Source organism: Lichenostomus cassidix, chromosome Z (assembly GCF_008360975.1).
Source record: "Lichenostomus cassidix isolate B80296 chromosome Z, HeHo_3.0, whole genome shotgun sequence".
Lineage (NCBI taxonomy): Eukaryota > Metazoa > Chordata > Aves > Passeriformes > Meliphagidae > Lichenostomus > Lichenostomus cassidix.
Window position 1 is genome coordinate 72,433,393 of NC_139511.1, and position 22,928 is coordinate 72,456,320.

Consider the following 22,928-nt stretch of genomic DNA (forward strand, 5'->3'; position numbering starts at 1 on the left):
AATTCAGCCAGGGAGCTGAGTGTGCCCTGGGGGAAGAAAAAGCCCACGGGTGGAAAACACCACCCAGATCCCACTGCTTGAGACTTGGCTGGGTGCAAATCCTCCCCAGACTGCCTGTGAAAAGTCCTGCTGTGCCTGCTGTTTTCCATGTGGTGCTTTCTGGAGATGTGTGGGTATGGATGTGCAAAACTTGCAGTTGCCAGAAGTGGTGAAAACTGGGATCTCCTATCTCAATTTTCTTAAATAAAAGTGTCTCAATTCTCTTAGCCTCCATGCCCATCTAAAAGTGGAGCCCATCAGCAGCGTAGGTCAGTGGATTTTCTCAGACCTGGTAAGGCACAGCACTGAAAGCAGAAACACCTGAGCGGGTAAAGGATGGTTTATATCTCTGCTGGTTGTTGCTTTTAATCATAAGTAAGCAGTAAATGTATTTATTTAATTCACAGGTTTATGTGCACTTTAAAAAAAGCAGTATTACTTTTACAAAATGTTAAACCAGGAAGAATGTCTTGCTACTAAAAATCTCTCCATACAAAAGGCAATATTTTAAAAAGCAAAATGACATATAAAACAGTACAGTGAGAACAAAATATGCATATTGAAGGAACCAACACCGTCCTGCAGCCATGCCCTCCTCAGTACCTAGGAAAAAGGTCCCTACAGATTAACCCATCCCCTCGGTTTTCATCCAGCCACTTCCCACAGGGAAATATGGTGGTGACCCCAGTGGCCGAGTTGGTGATCTCCACCCTCTCCACCAGCCAGCCCGGAGCCAGACCGCTGTTGTCATGCTCAATCCGGACCTTTTTCAGCTCCCCCATGTCCAGTATTTCCAGGTAAAACCTGTTGGTTTTGCCTCTCTCGAAGAGGTTCCTGAACTTCTGCTTCAGAGCCCTCTTTCCCGAGTCGCCGTTCAGGCCGTAGATGGTGATGAAGACATTGGCATCAGTGCCAGCACCCTTCTCGAAGCCTGTGACCACGATGGTCTCGTATTTCACTGGCACCAAGCTCCTGGCTTTGCTGGCAAAGCTCTCGGTGACCTTGGCACACTCAAAGACTTTGTAGTCTCTCCTCTTGTATCTCAGAGGGATTTTCACGTTGCACCTGAAAAAGTACCTGAGAGGGGGAGACCGGGCAGGTTAATGGTGTGGGTGGGGACTTTGTGGGGAAGGTGTTAGAGAATCATGGAATTGTTTAGGTTGGAAAAGCCTTTTAAGCTCATCGAGTCAAACTGTTACCCCTGCACTGCCCAGGCCATCACTGGCCCATGTCCCCAAGTGCCACATCCATATGGATTTTAAATCACTCCAGGGATGGGGACTCCAACCCTGCCCTGGGCAGCTGTGTCAGGGCTGGACAACCCTTTCCATGAAGGAATTTTCCCTAATATCCAACCTGAACCTCCCCTGGCACAACCTGAGGCTGTTCCCTCTCCTCCTGTCCCTGTTCCCTGGAGCACAGCCTGACCCCCTGGCTGTCCCCTCCTGTCAGCAGCTGTGCAGAGCCACAAGGTCCCCCTGAGCCTCCTTTGCTCCAGGCTGAGCTCCTTTCCCAGCTCCCTCAGCCTCTCCTGGTGCTCCAGACCCTTCCCAGCTCTGTTCCCTTCCCTGGACACTCTGCAGCCCCTCAGTGTCTCTCTTGTCCTGAATGGCCCAGAGCTGTCCCCAGGGCTGGAGGTGCCTCAGCAGAGCCAGCACAGGGGACAGGCACTGCCCTGGGGCTGTGGTCACACCACGGCTGGGACAGCCCAGGGGCCACTGGCCTCCTGCCCACCTGGGCACCCCTGGGCTCATGTCCAGCTGCTGTCACCAACACCCCCAGGGCCCTTCCTGCCAGGCAGCTTTCTGCTTTACTTGCTAATTTCTTCCTTTTCCATCTGGGTTTTTAAATCTCTTCCCTTAACTGAAAGATGACTTAATCAGAATTTTTAATTTTCTAATCTTTTACACTTGATTTTTCACTATAAACCAGAAATTGTGTGGACTTCATGTGCCATATGAAACCAAGTGAAAGGAAAAGTTCCTCTTCATCTGGGAAGGAATCTGGGAACTGGACTCTGGTAGATGAAGGTGGAGAAGAGGTACAGCAGATGACTTCTTTTGTTTCTGGTTTTTTCTGCCCCACTGCCCTGGGGCTGTGGCCACATTGATACAAACATGGAGCCAGCAAATTATGGACTGTGCATTCTACTAAATTGCCCAATATTAATGCTGTTCCAGCACACTTCTCTGTATGTTTCTGTGACAGAATATCTCTCTAAAAAGAGAGCCACGATGGGACTTTGCAGCTGGGAAATCTGACATCTCCCCACATAGCTACAGACACACTGCCTGTGGGAAGGATCAGTGTGGGGCTCCTGTCACCTCTTCAGCCTCTGCCATGGCATGTCCAGTTACAGACCCACCAAGGCAGGACAAGCAGTCAGACCCACAGCTAACACAGGAGAAAAGACACAAAAAAAGCAATGGGAAGGATGGAGGAGGTTTAAATCTCCCGTTTCCTTTCTAGATCATCCATGTCATCCTTAGCAGGGAAGGAAAAAAGTCAGGACACAGAAATGATAGGTACCAGATGCTGACAGCCCTTGTCTCTGCAGTGCTGTCTCTGGTGATGTGAGGGGAACACCGAGCACATCCATAAATTACCTCCTACCTGGAGCTCAGCCAGGAGCTGGAGCACTCTGCTTTTAATGATGTATTTCATTTCCAATGATGCAGATCAGTTCCAAATGAACTTTTCCCCCTCCCCCTGCTTTCACTGAATTGCAGCAGGTCCTCCTGAATGGAGTGTGGCTGGACTGCAGCATGTGTGTGTGTGTGTGTAAAATAAACACCTGGAGGAAGGGTTACTGTGATTCCAGCTGTATGGTGTTTCTTAAACACTTCCAACACTCCTGGCATTTTCTGCAGCCAAAGGGAAGCACTCAATCCCTGGAAAGAAGGTTGGTAGATGAGAAATTTCAAGGGGAGCAAAATTTTAGGCTCAGGGACAGAAAAACTGCATGAGAGTGTGATGGAGAGGATGCCCAATGCTGCAGTTTGATTTTCTCAGCTGTGCAATAGCTCCTGTTCTGGTATAATGGTGCATGCCAACCTTCACAAGGGGCAGAAAGCAAAAAGATGACCTTTGTAGCCCTGGAATGTACAAGGAAAATCTTTAAATACAATCCTTTATTATACTAAGATCTACTACCAAAAGGCAAAATCCCAGTATAATTCAAAGTTATTTTCTCAACAATCTGATAACTCTTTTAATTTGGTCTTTGGCTTGTCTGGGGAGTTTTTTTGACTATTTGGGATGGGGAATACCTGAAGTGAGAACTTGTTGTCACAGTGCAAGCTTTCCAGTTGATCATGAGCACAGCAAACACCACTGAGAAGTGCTGCATCTGCAGAGCTGGAGCCCTGCTTCAGTGCAAGGACAGGCTGCAGGCTTTACCCATACCTCCTGGCTGCCTTCTTTAGTTTAAAATAGTCTTAAAAAACCTGGGACTTTATGAGAAAACCTTTGGCCCCTTCACAGCACACTGTCCCAGCAGTTTCAGCAAGCTCCCAATGAGTTCACTGCACAGATCTGATTGCACAGCTGGACTTTGAGGGTTCCAGGCTTTTCCCCACCAGGAGAAAAGAACATGTTTTAGTATGCAATTGACTGAGTTTTCATTCAGCAAATATTATTAAGGCTCTTCAGCTGGCTGATTAATTTGCTAGGAGAGACTCTTGGCTTCTAAAAAAAAAACCAGCCACTTCAAGGATTTCTTCTTAAACACTCAATTGTCTCAGCTGGTGAAAACTCCTTGTAGTTAAATTCTCTAGCAGCAATGGAAATATCATGGAGAAGAGAAGAAATCCACAATTAACGTAGTGTTTTGTTTTACTGAAGTGCAGTTTGTTCTGCAAATGGATGATCTCCTCTGTTCCTGCACAGTCCCTGTGGGATCTGCTGCCCTTCCAGAGATGGGGCTCAGACCAAAGTGTGTACAACCTGACCATGCCCAGGGCTCTTCAGGTGTGTTTGAGCTGCACAACTTCAACCTTTCCAGTCATATGTGGCCTTTTGGATCAGACTTGAAGGATCTCTCATCCAAACTAGTCTGAATCAGAAGCTCAGGCTTTGTCTTACCCTCAATTTGTTTCCAGGAGCTCTTTCACAAGACTTAATTAAATACCAGTCTGTGCAGAGTATCCTGCAAACTCCTTGAATTTCAGTCACTCTGATAATTTTCCATAAGGCGAGACATCAATTTGTCCTGGCTGTGAGATTCACCCAACCCAGCTTTTTTATAAACTTACCTGCACATGCAAATACCCTCTCTAACAACTCAGGAATCACACAGGTAACTCAGACAAGGACTTTCTGGACCTGACACACCAAACTACATTTTGGAAAGTAAGACTTTCTGTTATTTTTTAAGCCTGAAATGCCCTCCCAGAGCAGCTCCTTGCAGATGAGAATGCACTTACTTGTTGCAAAGCTCCATCTCTGTCACAATAATCTCCTGGACATGCCAGAAGACCTCAGCTTTTGCAGATGACTTCTTCCCATCTTTTGGGCAGTGACCAACACAGATGGCTGCAATATCACCAACGTTCTTTGAAGAAAACTGGAATGTGTCTGTTGCTCCCCTACAGGAAACAGGGAGCAGTTTCAGCATCCTGGAGGCTGCCAGTGACTTGCCTCATATGGACATTAAGTAATTTGCACATGGCTATGGAAGATAGAAGATAAGCCTTCATTTACAGTCATTTGATTTAACCTACAATCATTCAACACAAAGTATAATTTCCATATTTAAATTTGGTATTTTCTCTGATTAGGGGTGACACTTTAAATTGTTGCCACTAGGACTTTCTAGGATAAACTTGAGCTGTTCCACATACAAAATCAATTTGCCTCATTATAGATAAAGATAAAGAATGACTAATTTCCCCTCCAGCACTTATTCATTCATTCTTGACAGATACTGTATCTGTTACACATCTACCCACCATAGCTGTTTTAAATTTGCTAGTTCAGCCACCCTTCCTGAAGCTCAGATTGGAAATAGTTCAGAGAAACAATTAAATCACAGAATCTCAGAATGGTTTGTGTTGGAAAAGACTCTAAAGATCGTCTAGTTCCAAACCCCTGACATGGCCAGGCATGATAGGTCTCTGTCAAACTGTTGACTGCTATCCACACTGTGTTCCCTGAGCATCTGTCAGGTTTATTTCCTTGCACTGGCCCTTATTCCAGCCTGCCTGCCTCCAAGGACAGACTGTGACTAGTGAAGAGTGGTGTCTAATTCCTCCATCAACACCATCACCTGAAGGTTGGGAGGAAGCTCTTCCTGATCTTTCATACTCCACAAGACATCTTGGACAGTCATATTACATTCCACACCAGCCATAATTTCACCTTCCTTTACCAGAACAACCTTTCCTCCCTGTACCAGAAAAACCTTTCCTCCCTGAAAAGCAGCAGAACGTCAGCAGCGCCTGTGACTTTGGCGAGGTCCCCTTCACCTAAGGGTGTGCTGTGTCCTCAAACAAAGCAGGAAACCCTGCTCACACCTGGAGCACTCTGGTCCCACGTGAGAGGAGGAATATGCCCCATGTCCCGTGGATGTGCCTCGAGCAGGAGGCTGATTGCTGCCTTTCCTCACGCGACAGTGATCGCACAGCCTGACCCCCCAGATTCGTCTGCAAAGCCAGATCTGAGCAGCTCTGACAACATCTAGCCTCCAACTATTATTACTTTCTCTCTGATTCCCACTGCCAGTGAGATGCTGTAAAAGGAACTAAAACCACCTCCAGCTTCCTTCTGCTCCTCCCAGCTCAAAAACCACACAGCCTCTTTGCCAGGCTTGCCAGGAGCCTCTTTGTGTGTGCTGATACAAAAGGACACAGACACACACAAGCAACATCTACATTTCCTCTTTCCAAATGCCCTTTTCTTGTCATTTTAAAACCTACTCTGTGACTGCCCACCAAAAACTCATTTAATGACATCTTCCCTTTAATCCAAGTGGGAAGCCATCAAGCCACGAGAAGCAGCACAGCACAAACATAGCTCCCTAAACCATCTCAGAGAAGAGATGGTGTTTGTGGAGGACACAAAACTGGTGGGGATTTCCTCTGGCCCACCATCGTGTTTACTACCTTTCAAATCTCCTTTTCTTGGAGGAGTTCTCCATCAGGAATTCCTTTGAGCGACCCATCTTTCCTTCTAGGATGATCCAGATGTTTTCCTTTGTATCTGCATCCTCTCTGTCGCTGGTTACTGTGACAATCTCGTAGGCTTCAAAGCACAATTAACACACACATTAAACAGAAAAGGAAGAGCAGATGGCCTTCAGGATCTCATCATTTGGCTGTCACTTTGCTTAAAAATCCCTTTCCTAATATTTATCACAGCACACAAGACAGCAAGCATTTGCAAAATAAGGGTGGAAACACACTAAAATCTGTGGGACTTTTGACTTCTAAGTGCTCTGGGATAGAAAACATGAAAAAGATGAGTCCTGCTCAATCAGGTAGCAAGAATAGATGGAGTTATTTTTAGACTCATAGAATATTCTGAGTTGGAGGGACCCACAGGGATGATTGAAGTCCATCTTGAGCAACCTGTGTCCAGCTCCATGCTGTGCTAAGCACTTCATCTGAAACACAGCCCAAATCCTCCACATTCTCTCTTTGTTTGTCGTTGGTTTTTTTTTTTTGTGCCACTGTTTCCAGTACCCAACATTTTCCTGCTCAGATGCTGTGATGGCCTGTAAGTACCCAAAACGGCCATCACAGAGCTGATTTATTTTCAGGGTCAGAGTGAAATCACGGTGGAGTAATGTGATTATTGTCTCTCCAGGACTCTCCTGAAGCAGAGCACTGGTGCAGTAGCTGTTGAGATAGACTTTGCATATCATCAGGGTGGTTAAGTAACTCTTGTTGGCTGGATCACCCCCACATTAGACACCAGTTTAATTACCTTGGGCCCAGTGGGTTTACCCAGAGCAGATTGAGGGCCATGGGCTGTTAGGCTCAGCTGTCATGTTCAGCTGGGACACTTAAGCTGGTAGCTCAGAACAAGTTAGGGAGGAAGCTGGAGCAATGTTTCTTACCAAGCTTTAAGGACTGAACTCATTTTCCACCTCAAAGACTCAAGCACATTACTTCTAATGAGATCATATCCATGTGTTCTCATGGCTTACTGATGGACTGAACCCCTGCAGATGGGACCCTCTTAGGTTTAAACCAAGAATGAGATCTCTTTCTTCCTCACAAATCCTGTTTTGTTTCTTTCTTATCCCAGCACTGCACAATTGAACTAAAGGGCACATAAAATAACCCTTAAAGCCTGCATGGGAGCCTTCAGCTTGCAGGAGATGTGGTCTTAGTCCATCTAAGGTTCCTCAGAAACTGACACAAGGCCACTCCAAACTCACCAGTCCGTTCCTTCAGTTCCAGGATGTCATTATTGGCACAAGCCAGTTCCCTGATGAGCTGCCCATCATCTTCACCCTTAGCCAGCCAGCGATCACACTGGAAGCGAAATGTCTTGTCCATGGCAGAGTCCATCACATCAATATATTCCAAGTGCCAGCCTGGTGCAATGCCTAGTAAAACAACAAAAAAGATTTTGATGTTTGCAGGTATTTTGAGTAAGGAGGTGAGGTACATTTCCTTGGTAATTCCATGCTGTTGCTGGAAATCATAGAATCAAGGAGTGGTTCAGGTTGGAAGGGACCTTTAAAGGTCAAATCTCCTGCCATGGGCAGGGACATCTTCCACTGTCCCAGGTTGCTCCAAGCCCTATCCAACCCAGCCTTGGACAATTCCAGGCACAGGGCAGCCACAGCTTCTCTGGGCAATCTGTGCCAGGGTCTCCCCACCTTCACTGCAAAAAATTTCCTCTTTTATATATCTAATCTAAATTGACCCTCTGCTAGTTTTAAGCCACCCCTTTTGCCCTGTTGCAGCCGGCCCTGCTAAAACGCTTGTCCATTTCTTTCTCTCTCATAAGCTCTCGCTCTAAGGTCTCCTATTTGGATTTGAAGTCAGAATGGAAAGTACAACTTGCTCCTTTGGCCCTGCCAGTTAGCCCATGCAAGGAAACTACCCTTCATTGCCAAGCAGCCAAGGTGAATTCACAAGTGCTGGGACTGGACGTGAAAACAGGACAGGATAAAGAGATGGCTGTTCCAGCAGGGATGATCAAACCACTTAGCATTTCCCTTGGGGCCTTCTGAAGAGCCACAGCACCTGTTTAGTTTGCTACTTCATTAGTTTGGTTTGTTTTTTTCCCCACTGGAAACTTGAAGCAACTTGAAAATGAAGAAAATGGCATTTGAGAATATTTTCCTGATTTCTTTGTTAAAATCACAGGAGCACTTGTTGACCTGAGGGGGAATGGGAGGTTCTGACAGTTTTACTTACAAGCCCTGCTATTAGTCAGACAAAAAAAAGGTTATGTTCTTCATGAGACATCTCTGCTGACTTATTATGTACATCCTGGAGAGATTAAATGGCTCTTGTTCTTCCTGGAGTTCACTGCTGTGTGCCTATTTCCTTTGTTTGCAAAAATTAATCCTCATTATCCTTGAATAGAAGATGATGGCACATTTTTGAGTTATGTCAACAAGTTGCCCTTCTCCTGTGGACTGTGAGCCTCCACACCACGTGCTGGCAGTTGTTTACCAGCCTCACAGCCATTGCTCCTTTGTGCTTTGGCTTCCTGAACCTTCTCCAAGTTAGGAAAATAAACTGTGCACTACAAAGCACAGACCTCATCCTACAGCACCATTCACCCCTTAAATTTCAGGGGCACAGAACTGCAAAGTCATTGTGGCTGGAAGGTTCATCTGTAGAACATCTTGCTTAGAGCAAACTCAGCTGAAGAAGGTTCCTCAGGGCTGTGTCTGGCCAAATTTTTAATATCTCCATGGATGGAGATTCCACAACCTTTCTGAGTGGCCTGTGCCAGAGTTCAATTACCTGTGCAGAGAAAAAAAAGCTTTTTTTCTCATTTTAAATGGAATTTCCTGTATTTCAGTTTGGGCCCATTCATTCTTGTCCTGTCACTGGACACTGCTGAGAAGAGTTTGGTTCCATCTGCTTTAATTTCACAAGTTTCCCAGAGAAGCTGTGGCTGTCCCTGGATCCCTGGAAGTGTCCCAGGTGAGGTTGGACAGGGCTCGAAGCAGCCTGGGATAGTGGGAGGTGTCTCTGCTATGGCAGGGGGTGGAATGCAATTGTCTTTAAGGTCTCTTTCAACCTGATCCATTCTGTGATTCTATGATGCTGTGAAATTCTCCAGGGCTTCCACTGTGATTTAACTGGAACAACTTGCTCTTTGGGGCTGTTTTGGAAATTTATTCTGTACATGTTGGCACTGTCAGCTGTTAATCTTTTGGTAGGATCTTTTCCATTTAAGTTCAATGAACATCTCTGCAGCGCATTCAGGAGGCTGCTCTGCTTCCATCAAAACTTCAGTGACAACAGTACAGCATGAAAGAGAGCAAACATGCCTTCCTTCTCCAGTGAGAGATGTCAGTGACTGCAGACAAGGCTGGAATAATTTGTTGATCTCAGCCCTGCTGCCAGCAGTGAAAAGGATGATGGGGTCAGGATCAGTGCTGGGCAGCAGTACCAGAAAACAGACAGGGTGGGATGCATCCTCCCTCTTCTCCAGCCTGGTGCCAGCAGCTGCACTCACCAAGAAGCAGCAGCAAAATCCTGCTCTTTTTTCAGAGGTGGAGATGGGACAGACCTGACTTTGCAGCAGATGTTGGAGCTGAGGACAAAGCCAGCTCCTCCCCACAAAGATGCTTTTATCAGCTCTGGGCTATTTAAAGAGCAAGTGCTGAGCTCCGTCAGGGATCAGCACTGAAAAGCAAATGCCAGCAGGGTGTTCCGTACACTACAGGGGTACATAAATCAAGGAGCTGGATGGACAGCCTCAGAAAAATGGTACAACTGCCCTAAACATCCTCCCGTCTGCTTTGAAGAAAAAACATTTCCCTCTCTCTAGAACCTGCCTTTTTCTCATTTTCATTTCTGATTGTTAGTGACTTAGATTAGGTGACCTGTACAAGGATCACAAAATGCTTTTCATTTCTTGGAGAAATAGCTCACCCCAGGTGAAAGGTGTCCTGGATATGTCCAGAGCAGCTTATCTCCCGACCCTGTCCATGTCCCATAGTGCAAGAAGTGGTGTCACATCAAGGGTTTCATTGCCACAACATTAAACACCATTTAAAAGCTGATGTGGAAATGGAAGGGTTGGTTTGTGTCTGAGAAAAACATCCTGCTCTACCAGAAAAGGTATTGTTTTTCTCTTGTTTCAGACTGGGAAAGTATATATCAAATTCATTTTTGCATTGGTCTGGAAAAAAAAAATTGGAAAGGCCAGCGATGCACAGAGTCTAAATGTGAGACTTTTCCTCTGCTGGGCTGGATCTGTGTGCTGGGGATCATGTCAGCAGAAGGAGAACAAATCATGTTTGCAGAGCTACTTTTCAGGTCATGAAATCCTGGTTTCTGGGTATTATCCCATTTACCCCTTGTGTTCCTCTGTGACTTTTGCAATGGGCTCAGAGACATTACATCACCTAAGCAATGATAGGAAAGGAAACTCCAACCCCCAGAGTCACCAAATCCTCAGCCCAGGCTGGTTCCTAGAGCAGCAGCAGTGAAGGAGAAGAAAGAGGAGCCAGAAAGGTGATGTGAATGTAGCAGGGTGAAAGGACTTTCCCAAGTCTGACCACTGCTTGCACAGCCTGGCTGCAAGGAGAAACAGGAGGATCTCTGCAGCCATGGCTCGTCAGCCTTCTCCTGGACACTGTCCCTGATTCTGATCCACTGGGAGAGCCAGAGCTGCTCCATACTCAGCTCTGGGTGCTGAAAAACCAAAGCAGACCTGTTTGTGTCCTGTTGCCACCTCAAAAAACAGTACCAGGAAAACAAGAGCTCAGGCAAAAAATCAAAATTCCTGCAGTGACTCCAGTACAAAGCAGCACCACTGCATTTGCCTCCATTAGTGCTTTGGGGCAGAAGGGAAGAAATAGCAGACATCTGAGTAAGCAGTTCCTGGCCAATTATTAAGGCCTTGGTCTTTAAAATAATTTGGTGAGCACTGTGCCTTTGTGAAAGGTCCCCTACCACCAAAACAAGTGTTCAACATTTGTAACAAAAAGCATTTCACCCCAGGCCTCATTTTGCTGCCATTGAAATCCCCAGCAACAAACCTACCTTAATAAAACCCATGGCAGTGCCACATAGGCTCCTTAATGGTCTGCAGCTGGAAGTGACATTTTCAATAGCATGCAAAACATTTCAAATGTAATTAGAGGAAGAGAAGAGCTTTGGGGAAAAAAAGAATCACTTTGCTTGCTTGACTCTGTATAATTTAGTGTGATGCAGGGAAATGTATTCTCCTCCCCTTATCCAAAACAGCAGTTATTTGTCCCATTTATCCTTCTTCCTAAAAGGATCCAAGCTGGCCACAGGGTGATACTGGGCAAGGACCTCCTGTGTACACATGAAAGGGCCTCACAAGACCATTTTTCCTTTTCCCCAGGTGATGCTGGAAGTCTGTGCTTTGCTGACATTAGACAGGTTGGATTGTAAGCTCCTTGTCACCCATTTCTGCAGTGATTAGCACAATTGAGCCTGACTGCAGAAGCGGTAGATGAAACACAGATAATGACATTACTGCTTCATTTAACTAAAACCCCCAGCCTGCAGCACCAGAAGCTTCCTTTGCCTCTCTCAGGAGCAGCCACAACTTGCCTGTACTCACCCCTAAAATATTAAGCCATTTTGACACCTGCAGAAACATGGGAGGATGGGAGAAAAAAGGAGTGAAATGAGTGTGGTGGATCCACTGCTCACCAGGCACGTGGTTTCTGACCTTGCTTTAGTGAATATTAGCTATTCCTTGCAAAAGAAAGAGCTGGTGGGATCAAATCTGCTGGCAGAACCTTGGTTATAGAGCTTGGATACACACAGGTCCATGGAAATCTCCACTTTTTGAAGCCATATGCATGGACTATCCTCTCTATCCCTTATCTGTCTGTAGCATATCTCTTCTAGTTTGGTTTTGGAAGCAGCTGATGCTTGATCAAGGATAATAGTAGTTATTACAGGCTCTTATGTTTCCACAGGAGAAAAAAAATCCCTCCTGCTTGGGACATTGAAGAATTGCTCGTGAAGAATTGCTGCTGCTAAGCCATTCACAACCATCAACCAGCACTGCTCAGCCCCTTAACTGCTTTTTTCCCTTTTATTTTATTTTTAATTTATTTTCCCATGTTTTCTGAAACATGAAGTAACGACCACTGCACAGACAGTTCATCAGCCTTGCATCCTCTGGCATTATTTATACCACCTGCCTGGTTAGGTGAGCATCCATCCCTAAACTCCACCTCGTGAGGCATCACCCAGAAAGTGGTGGGAGTTTTGATAGCAGCATCAAATCGCCAGAAATGGAGCGTTAATTGTGAGGTGTTAAAATCATAGCATCTAGCTGTGCATCAGTACATCTCAAAACACTCCAAGAAGGTGAATAATTTTTATCCCTGATTTACATAATTGAAAATGAGGTACAGAGATGTGATTTACGCAAGGTCATTCAGCAAGCCAGTGGCGGAATAAAAATAGATCCATTTTGTATATCTCTCCTTTAGGATCATGTTAGTTCACACCACAACATTTCTCATCAGGGCAGACAGGCAATGCAAAACCTCTCACAACCTATCACAAAGCAGTAGATTAACACTTGGGACAGTTTTAGAAAAGAGGTTCCCTGCCCCCCTCTCCTCTGTTGTCTCTGCAACTTGTTCAGTCCAGGATCTGACTGAGGTCAAAACTGCCCATAAATTACCTTCAGACACACCCCCCTCCTCCAGCCCTCACTTCTTACAGATAAACTACTCCTGTGCAAAAGCACTTAGCAGCTCTCACTGGAGATGGAACAATTTCTCAGATTATATTCTTGTGATTGAAGCAAATTTTGTATTTTATCAAGGAATACTTGAAGCAAAAGCTTTTAACAAGGATGCAGGACAATTTGTCCCCAAGAGGAGTAAAGGAGGCCTGTAGAAAAGAGAAGCTTTTACAGAAATGATAATTCTATGGCTGCATCTGGCCTTTTGGGCTGCTTTCTGAAGGGTTATGCAATTCACGAGATTGGAAACGAATGAATGCACAAGGTCAACACTGAAGTCTTCGTATTCTCTGCAGGACTTCTATTTTAATTCCTTGCATCTTTTTTCTGCTTCATGTCAGCTCTGGACTGTGACACCCTGGCAGTATCTTTTGGTTAAGCTGTAACACCTGTAGCACATCTTTCACAGAATCATGGAATGGTTTGGGACGGACAGGAGCTAAAATTCACCCATGCTGTGAGCACGGATGCTTTCCACCATCCCAGGTTGCTCCAAGCCCTGTGAAACCTGGGCTTGAACATTCCCAGGGATCCAGGGACAGCCACAGCTTCTCTGGGCAACCTGAGCCAGGGCCTCCCCACCCTGAGAGGGGTGAAATCCTTATATTTGTGATAACACTGTTGGACTGAAGGAAAACGCCTGGCACTGAAGAGAGAAGAAGGTGCAAAGCATGTGAGGAGGGCTCTGTGGGTCACTGCTGGGGTGTCCTGAGGTGCTGAGACCAGATGTGGACAATTTGAAGGACTAATCAGCCATGGCACAGGTGCTGGCATGCTGCAGGTCTGCAGATTGCACCCTCATTTGTGCTTTTTCTGAGCTGCAGAGTTTTGTGCATCCAGAAAGATGTGCAGGAGCTGGCATTGTTCCCCTCTGCAGTGAGCCACCAACAAAACAGGGAGCATGATCGACTCTTCCCTCCTTGGGCAGTTGTACACATCTATTTCTCTTCCTCTCACTTTTTATTTAAAGCAGAAACTCTTCAACAAATCTGCCCCAAGGACCAGCAGAGTTTATGAGGCAACAGTCAAGAGCTGAGAGAGAGGTTTAGAAAAGCCCTTCTCAGGCCTGATAGCTGAGTAAATCCTTGCAAAGGGCTAAAAAAAGAGAGCTCTTTGGGGTTTTTTAAAAAATAATTTATGGTCTACAAGTGCCCCAAAGGCTTGGAATCATGTCCATGAATTGCAGAAACAGATCTCTGGAAAAGCTGTGTGCTGTGAGTTCAAGGCCTGGGCAATTTTACATCTGAGCCAAGACAGTGCTCCTTGAAAAGGTAGTTTCTTCAGAGAAAGAAAAGGAAAACCAAGGGTATATGAATTTTTGACACGAGCCCAGATCAAGAAAGGGATTAAGATACTTTCTCCTTTGGAAGAGCCGCACAAAAGGAGTATTTGGGGCAGTTAGGCTGTTTTAAAACTCCACTAGACAATGTCAGAGCAGTTGGTGAGTCGAGAGGAATGCCTTGTTAAGAAAAGGAGGAAGTTTGGCTCCATAACCTTGGTATTTGCTTTTGTCTTTGGTCCTATAACGCAGAAAAGTCTAGTTTATCCATAATTAGAGTCTTCCTGGCTCCCCTTGGTTGATGGCAACTGTGATAATCAAGAACCTGAAATTAATTACTTTAGACAGACTGCTTATCACCTGGATTCAAATCTACTCAGGCAGATGAGGGAGCTAAGTCCAGGTTTCCCATACCTCCTTGTTTCACAGAGAAAAAGGCAACAACAATAATAATTAAAAAAAAAAAAAGAAAAAAAAGAGGGGGGCTTTCTCTAGGTAAATAATTCTGTTACTGAGATACTGAGAAACTTGAAGTTATTCTTCCAGAATGGTGATTTAGTCCTTATAGCAGACTAAAAAAAAATAAAATTGAGGCCTATATTTAGAAAGCCAGCATTTCTACAGACCTACAGATACTGATCTTGCATAAATGTAGAAGTAAATGAACTGAGATATGAGGAAACACATAGTGCCTATCTGAGATCAGGAGATGGGGAGTCTAGAAGTGATTAAATTTGCTCAGGGAGTCTAAATATATTAGGTTGAACATCAGTATCTCAAAGTAAACAGGGGCAAGATAAAAAAACATGGAGCAAAATTAAAACTAAATTTCATTCACGTCATTTTGCTGTTACCAGAATCTCGCTGGTGAGCTCTAAACATCTACAAAAATCAGGAACAAGTTCCTTGAAATTGCAGTTGTGAAGTCTTTAAACTGCCTGTTTTCAAATGAGCAACAACTTCCTCCCTAATCATTTTTACTCAAGTTAGAGAAATTAGATGGGGGCTTCATTCCTCCTTTATGTCTCATACAGAGATGCCATTCAGCAGTTTCTGTGGGGAAAATGGCATTTGAAAGGCATTAAAGTGGGACCATAAAACTGGCGTGCTTTTCCAGAGGATGAAAACACGGTGTTTGCAATTTAAAGACCTTCTGACAGCCTTTGCCATGGCAATTTCTGTCTCTTCAGCTCTGAACACCCCGCTGCAGTCAAATTTCAGTGAAAGGATAAACAAAAGTGGGATGAGAACTGGGAGCAAAGCCACTGCAGCATGGCTTCACCCAGGGAGAGGGATGCTGAGCTGTGGTGCTTGGCACAGTGAGCACATTGGGCCAGGCATTTAAATGTATTTTATCCTGCAGTACAGGCAGGTGGTTGGCATCTTGATATGACAAGGAAAAGGGAGCTTTTTGATGGTTAGTATTTCCCCTAACTAGCCCTGATGTGGCATCAAATGCTGTGTTGTCATTGGTCCCAGATATCAGAAGGATCTGGAGCTGCTGGAGAGAATCCAGAGGAGGCACGGAGATGCTGCCAGAGCTGGAGCAACTCTGCTCTGGAGCCAGACTGGGAGAGCTGGGGGTGTTCAGCTGGACAAGAGAAGCTCCAGGGAGAGCTCAGAGCTCCTGCCAGGGCCTAAAGGGGCTCCAGGAGAGCTGCAGAGGGACTGGGGACAAGGCATGGAGGGACAGGACACAGGGAATGGCTTCCCAGTGCCAGAGGGCAGGGAGAGATGGGATCTTGGGAAGGAATTGCTGGCTGTGAGGGTGGGGAGGCCCTGGCACAGAGTGCCCAGAGTATTCCTGGCAGTGTCCAAGGCCAGGTTGGACAGGGCTTGGAGCAGCCTGGGATAGTGGAAGGTGTCCCTGCCCATGGCAGGGGGTGGAATGGGATGATATTTAAGGTCTCTTCCAACCCAAATCAATCTGTGATTATGTGATTGAGGCTGACAATTTAGAAGATAAGGAAAAGACATCAGGCATGTTCCAAGTATTCAGGATTCAAGGAGCAATGGGGTAGGCCAGTGTGAGGCCAAGCCTTCCACAGGCCACTGGCAGAGAACAATTTAGTCCAAAAGAGCCAGAAAAAAGGTAAAGAAAGAATGATCAACATCTGAAGCCTCAGAGCAGTGGTAAATACAAACACATTTTTGTTTAATACCCAAAGTCCCTCATGCATCTGACAAAAAACATACTTGACCCCTGACCCTACTACTCATTTAAAAGAAATAGAGCCAGGAATTTCTAGGCAATGCCACAGCCAATTTATATAAATTATATATAGGGAGCAGGCATATATTCAAAGGATAGCTATATCCTGGGATCTCAGCAGTAATAAATACTCTACCCACCCAACAAACTGTCATGCTGAATTGTGTGAAGTTTTAGATAGTAGATGCCTTTCACATGACTAATGCAAGAACAATGTAGACAACATATGTTATGATTTAAACAACAGTTTTCCTTCTTTCTATGGGGAAAAGCAAGTACATTTTTGCTGAACAAAACCTGAGCGTGGTGTTTATCTGAGGCTTAAATTAACCTTGTTGTCAGCCAGGTCTGGTAAGAGCTAGTATTTATGAGCAGAAACCAGTGTTATGAGGAAATAAGGAAAGAGAATATGAGGTTGCCATGTGTATTTATAGACACATTTCAGGTTCTGGACACCCAGCTTACTATTTCAGCTGCCTTGTGGTGGCTATCTGGGTACATGTTCTTAGCCCAGAGCAAATTTAAACTAATTGAGCCTATTTACTGCTTAGCCTGAGGCTAAACCTTGTTACCTCCCTTTGCCAGCAGCCAGCTGCACACAGCCAGCAATTACCACAGCTCAGCTGCAATGTGGTGACTCCCTAACCTGTGTCAGCAGCAGCATCAGTGGCACAGAGAGGGTGAACCGTGATCACTTGTGCAAGAAGGATAGGGCAAGAAAACTCTCCTGGATTAACAGGATTCGCTAGTCACACAGCAGGCAGCAGACCTGTGGGACTCACTGTCACAGGATGTGTGGGTGGAAATGTCTCCTGGAGGGCTTGGGCAAGAACTTGAATGAGAAAATTCACTGGAAGTTGCTTAATGGACAAAAATTATATCCAGCTCAGGAGATGCCCTGAGCTACTCATAGTAAGATGCAGAGGATTGTGAAAGGATTACAGAGACTCTCTCAGTCTGGTCTCTTCCCCAGGCAACCAGCGATGCTGCTGTTGGAAAGAGCTGCTGGGCTCCACAAACCCTTGATCTGCTCCAGTTCTCACCTTCCTGCATCCCAGTCTGCCCGAGTGCCTGAGCCCTAAGGACCAGCTCTGCTCTGGTGGGTGTATTTCATCCTGTTAGCACAGCCAGGCACCAGGGAGCCACAATGCCTCTTGAGGAAAAAGTTCTGTTAGCACACATTTTAGCTGGTAATAGATCTGAAAGAAAATCTGCAAGTCCATGTTGATTTCTTGCCACTATCAGAAGGATGTCCAAACCACTCTTGGAACTGCAGGAAAGCCTGTTTACTGAGCTAAAACTATCATTCAATAGCCCTCCCCATATCTACATCTAAACTGCAGATCCAAGGAATTAATGTTTTGGCAAAGTAATCAGGTGAAAGCAACTCCCTTGCTGCATTCAGCACCAGCTATATAACATGATATTATAGAATTTAATCAACTAAATTGTGCTGCTTTATGGGAGTGATAAATATGAGCTCAGAGCTTGCAGTTTCTGGGAATAAACAATCATGTTGGGTGGATGTATTTCCCATATATCACAGCAGACAGAGGCTACGATTAGATGTGGTTTTTCTCTCTCTCTCTCTCTCTCAAAGACTTTCCAATGGGAAAGTCTAATCCAGAGATACTATCTTTTATTAATAGAGTGTGACATGCAGCCTTCCCCATCTGCCACAACTTGGAGTAGTTGAGAAGACGGTGGCCAGGTCACATCAATACTGGCATAAAACCCATCCCAGCCATAAACCAGCTGCCTCAGTGCAACCAGGTAATGACTGGGTAGTCCTGCTGCCATTCCACCCCAGATTTTGGTAAATATTACTGCCAAACAGCTTTATTAAAAGTGACTCAGGTGAGAGCCATGGAGCTTCACCTTCATCTGGCCACTAGTGAGCAAGCCATTGCTGATGCAGTGTGATCTCTTTTACATGAAGATGATGGGATGGGATGGGATGGGGTGGGATGGGATGGGATGGGATGGGATGGGATGGGATGGGATGGGATGGGATGGGATGGGATGGGATGTCACCACAGCAGTGTTAGTGATGCATTCATTACAAGATACTGCTTGGTGCCTGAATGACAACACAAATGACTGTGACAGTAGTCATGAGCACTGCTCTGTGGTTTGTGACACCAGTCAGGGTGTCCAGCAGCAGGGAAATGTCAGAACCTCTCTCAGCATCACCGTGTGCTCACCGACTGATGTAGTGATCTTAATACAGACAGACACAGATCTTTATTTCTGTCTTCCAAGGCCTGCTGTGTTGTGCCAGGCTGCATTACTCTGTGTGTCCATGTCAGGTTGAGAGCATTAAATTGCTCTGGAAGTGCCATGCTGACCTGTGTGAAGGGCTTTGCATGGATACAGTCGGTGTGTTGGGACAACAGGCTGGGTGGCTTTGCTCTGGGGGAGGTGTCCCTGGTGCTGCAGAGGTGGCTGTAAGCCCGGACTGAATTTGGGAACCCTCAGGACGCTGCACGAGCAGCCAGGGAGAGGATCACCTGCATGCAGGGGGTGTGTCCAGACAGGGAAGCTGGGACACAGGATCTGTGTAAAATCCAGGTAATTTTCCCCACCTGAAGCAGAGCTGGGGACAGTGCCTTCAGCCTGCCTTGTGTCCATGGAGCAGGATGTGCTTCCCCAAGTGTAAAAAACCCGACCTCTCCCACCACCCATGTCACTGCCCTGACCTTTGTTGTCGTGCCAGATCCGCACTTTGCAGAGGTCTCCCAGGCTCAGCATCTCAGAGAAGCTGAATTCATCCATCTGGTTCCTCTCAAACTTGTTAGACTTGTTGGACTCCTTCAGAGGCAGGGTGCCGCTGTCCCCATACTCCCCAAACAGGATCAAGGACACGTTGGCATCAGTGCCTGCTCCTGGAAGGAGAGAGCAGAGAAATGCCGTGAGTTATCTTGCCAGGCTGGGCAGACTCCCAGCCCCAACTGCATGGGGAGGCAGCAAAGGCAGGCTGGAAGAGGCTGCAGGGATGCTCATGTTTCTCTGGGCACAGCCAAGACATTTCAGTGGATTCGTGCAGGATCCTGCAGGGAGGACAACCAGCCCTTCCAGTCCATCCCACAAGTACTGCTGGATGCTTTGCCCTTGCACTGGAGGTGTGGTGACTGTGATGATGGCAGTGCTCACAGGAAGCAGGAATTTCTGTTCCTGATGGAGCACATCCATCACGACACTCTGCAGGGGATGCCAGTGTAGTAACTCCCATTTTTCCAAGGTAGCTTGGGAAGTAAAGTGACTTACCCAGCTGAATCCAGCAATCTACTAAAGAGCGTTAAGAGCACACTTTAAATTTTCTAGCTACAAACTGTTACCCTGGGCTTCCCACTGAGGCACAGTCCCTGTTCCACACTCAGTCCTTCCCTTCTGCAAGCACCTGTGGCACTCAGGATCCTTCAGCTGGTGTCTGTCTCCTCCTGCTCTCCCTGTGTTGTATGGTACAGGGATTTCAGAGCTTCGTGCAGATCATCAACCAAGCCACTGTGGCATCTCATGGCCCACTGTGCTCCCACCCACAACAGATTTTCCTTCTGTATTGCTCTTTCTCAAAACACTGTCCACGCTACATTAAATGGAAAAAGTCCCAGTTTCTCGTGCAATAGTTTGCTCCTCCAACTCCCATCTTCTTATTATGTATATGTTAGGAAATGAACTTCCAAGATGATCTTTATTGCCTGATATTGAACGTCAGATGACCACTACTGTCCATGTTTTCCAAAAAAACGAACCATGCTGTTTTCCTTTTGGGGGATTCAAGGCCAAACCATCACCTGCAGTGACCTTACTTTTAAATGCAAGTGTTGCTTTTTCACCTGGCACTATTTATAATTTGACCAAAATGATTGCATTTTAATTTTGACACTGTAATATGAAAGCAAATTCACAGAGAGAAATAAGAGTCCAGGTGGGCAGACATTGCTGTGTCAGAGCCAAGTCCCTTAAATTTTGGAAAAGGGAAAAATGAGATCATCAAGCTCAAATCTGCCTTACAAAGAAAGTCAGCATCTGCTGCCCTCGTTTAGATAGCCCAGCTTTGAAACTCTAACCTCCTGTCAGGCCTTTTCTTACACAAGAGTATCATAAATCCACTTTAAGCCACACAGACAGTATTTCCCACAGCTCCATTCAAACATGATGCAGACACAAAGTTAGGGGGACTGTAAACTTCTGGAGAAAACTACCACTTCCACAGGAAAATCATTTCAATGCAGAAGTTAGGATGGAATCCTTCTTTTGGAAGGACTGAAAAAGAAAATTATTAAAAGAAAAAAGAAGAGAAAGAGGGTCACATTGAGAAAAGGCAAGGCAACATGTGGTGTCCATGCAAAAAGTTGCCCATGTTAAACTGGGGTTAATTTTCAACAGTTCCCTGGGAAGGGTTTAAGTAGGAAGAGAAAGCTTCAGGGATTCAGGCAGTTCATCTGGCAGTCCTTTCCATGACCCCGAAGCTTGCTGAGGTGAGGAACAAAGCAAACTGAAGTCCATTTCCTTGCAAGGAGCAGGCTCCTAATTAATGCCAGGTCTCAAAAAGCACAGAACCAACTGTTTCTTAGCAAAACTGTCCCTGCAGGAAGGCGCTCATGAAGGTCTCATGCTGTGACATTTCCCTCACAAGCAATTAGCAGGGGATGGGAAAGTAAAGAACAGAAATGTTAAATCAATGTACATTTCACCTATTTGGGTTTCTGATATTTTGTTGTTGTTGTTGCCAGTTCCAGGAAACTGCCAGGCACATTTAGGAACTGTAAAACACTTGACAAATGAAGAGATGAAGGTACTGTGGTTGCACCAGTCTTAACTATTGACGAGTGCAATAGCTCATGGATTGATACTGGGATCTGCAGAACTGAACTGAGCTGGATCATCAGCACCCTAAACTGATGTTTCCTCAGCAGACTAACAGTAGATTGGTGGGAGTGACTGACATGCTGAATGCCAGAATTCCAACCCAGATGGACCTTGAGAAACTTGAGGGCTGGGTGAGCAGAAATCCCATGAAATTCAGCAAAGAGAAATCCAGAGTCCTGTGCCTGGGGTGGAATAAACACTGCACGTGCTGGGAGGTTGAAAATGACCCAAAGTTTACAGCAGTGCTATTCATTTTCAGATTGAATCCAAGCTAGAAGGAAGTTCCCAGTGTTCAGTGCAGAATGCCAGTTTGAATTCCTGGGTTGTGTCGAGACACTGAGAAGAGTTCAGCAGATGATTAGCAAGATGGACAAGAGCTGGGACACACCACTGTGAGGAGAAGCTGTGAGAGGAGGAGTTGGGGCACAAGGTGCACAAGGTCACCTTGACCACTGGCAGGGACAGTGACAATGATGTCAGGGCCATGCACATGGGGTTTGGGGCACATCATACCCCAAAAATCACAGCCACAAGTTTCCGGGGAGGTTCAGGCTGGGAATCAGGAAAAATCAAGTTTCTTAGGAATGTGGGGCAGGTCTGGATCAGATGCTGGTGAGGTGGTGGCATCACCATCCCTGGAAGTGTCCATTGTTTGGCTGGGCAGTCTTAGCAGGTTTGACCTAGTGCTGGAACAGCCCTTTGAGGAGGAAAATGGGTGAAATAACCTCCACAAGACCCTTTCCACAGAAATCTCTATAATTCTATGATTCTTGCTGAGCAGATGCTTCATTTTTAAACAAACTCTGGGCTTGAGTCACATCCTTCTGAGGCCAAAGAATGTCCTTCTTTTGACATAACAAAGACCTGGATAAGGCACTAGGAACTGACACCAACTGTCCTAAATTATGTAATTTGTAGGTTGGAACTGAGCTGACAACACCCTAATTAATCTTATAACAGCAGTGATAAAAACCTTCTGCTTCATTAATGCTTGGAAAAAGAGAAAGTAGCATTTATTCACTCTCCATCCTAACTGCATTGCCATGTATATGATGCCTGGATAGAGAAAGTAAAAATTAACCAGCCAGAGGACACTTTTGTGCCTCAGAAAGAGCCATCAGGAGGTCTAGCTCTATTGCATCTATGTCTGTGGGTCCTACCTTGAAGAAAATGAAATTGTGCTTCACATCTAAAATCAAGACCTTGGTTTTAACAAAGATTATGCATCTGACTTGGGAGGTGTTTGCCCTAATGACCTCATCTATGTGTAGTCTGAGGTACTGCTGGTGGTGGAAGAGAGGTGATTTGAGTTTTGGAGCAGTGGAGTCTTTCCTTCTTGCAACCTCTGTAGGTTAAATAATCATTGGAGTAGAATGACTTTGTGGAAGCCAAATGGTGACTTAAAGGTTTCTTTGAGGAAAATGTAATATAATGCTTTTGGTAAAGAAGAGGTAGGGAGGAAATGGCTTATGCTCTCTACTTTGCTACAGGATGTCCTTTGTGGGAATAATTTTCCCTAACTTTAGCTGTCTAGCCTAACTTAATCATGCAGTCTCTGTCTGAATCTGATGAAGAAAGACTCAAGAGGCAGAGACCCTCAGGAGGATTATCCAGACCATTGATGAAGACTCTTCTTTCCCAGAT

General features: G+C 45.6%; 1 protein-coding gene across 1 annotated transcript in view; it reads right to left on the reverse strand.

Annotated features, from left to right (window-relative positions):
- Positions 1-460: 460 nt before the first annotated feature.
- The window catches only part of LOXHD1 (lipoxygenase homology PLAT domains 1), a 149,048-nt gene continuing 126,580 nt past the window's right edge, over positions 461-22,928 (reverse strand). The window contains exons 37-41 of the mRNA XM_085043463.1: positions 19,112-19,297; positions 7,421-7,591; positions 6,141-6,279; positions 4,464-4,625; positions 461-1,116 (exon numbers count right to left, since the gene is read on the reverse strand). Coding sequence (XP_084899589.1) covers positions 636-1,116; positions 4,464-4,625; positions 6,141-6,279; positions 7,421-7,591; positions 19,112-19,297 — 1,139 coding nt within the window. The 3' untranslated portion in view covers positions 461-635. The remainder of the gene's footprint in view (positions 1,117-4,463; positions 4,626-6,140; positions 6,280-7,420; positions 7,592-19,111; positions 19,298-22,928) is intronic.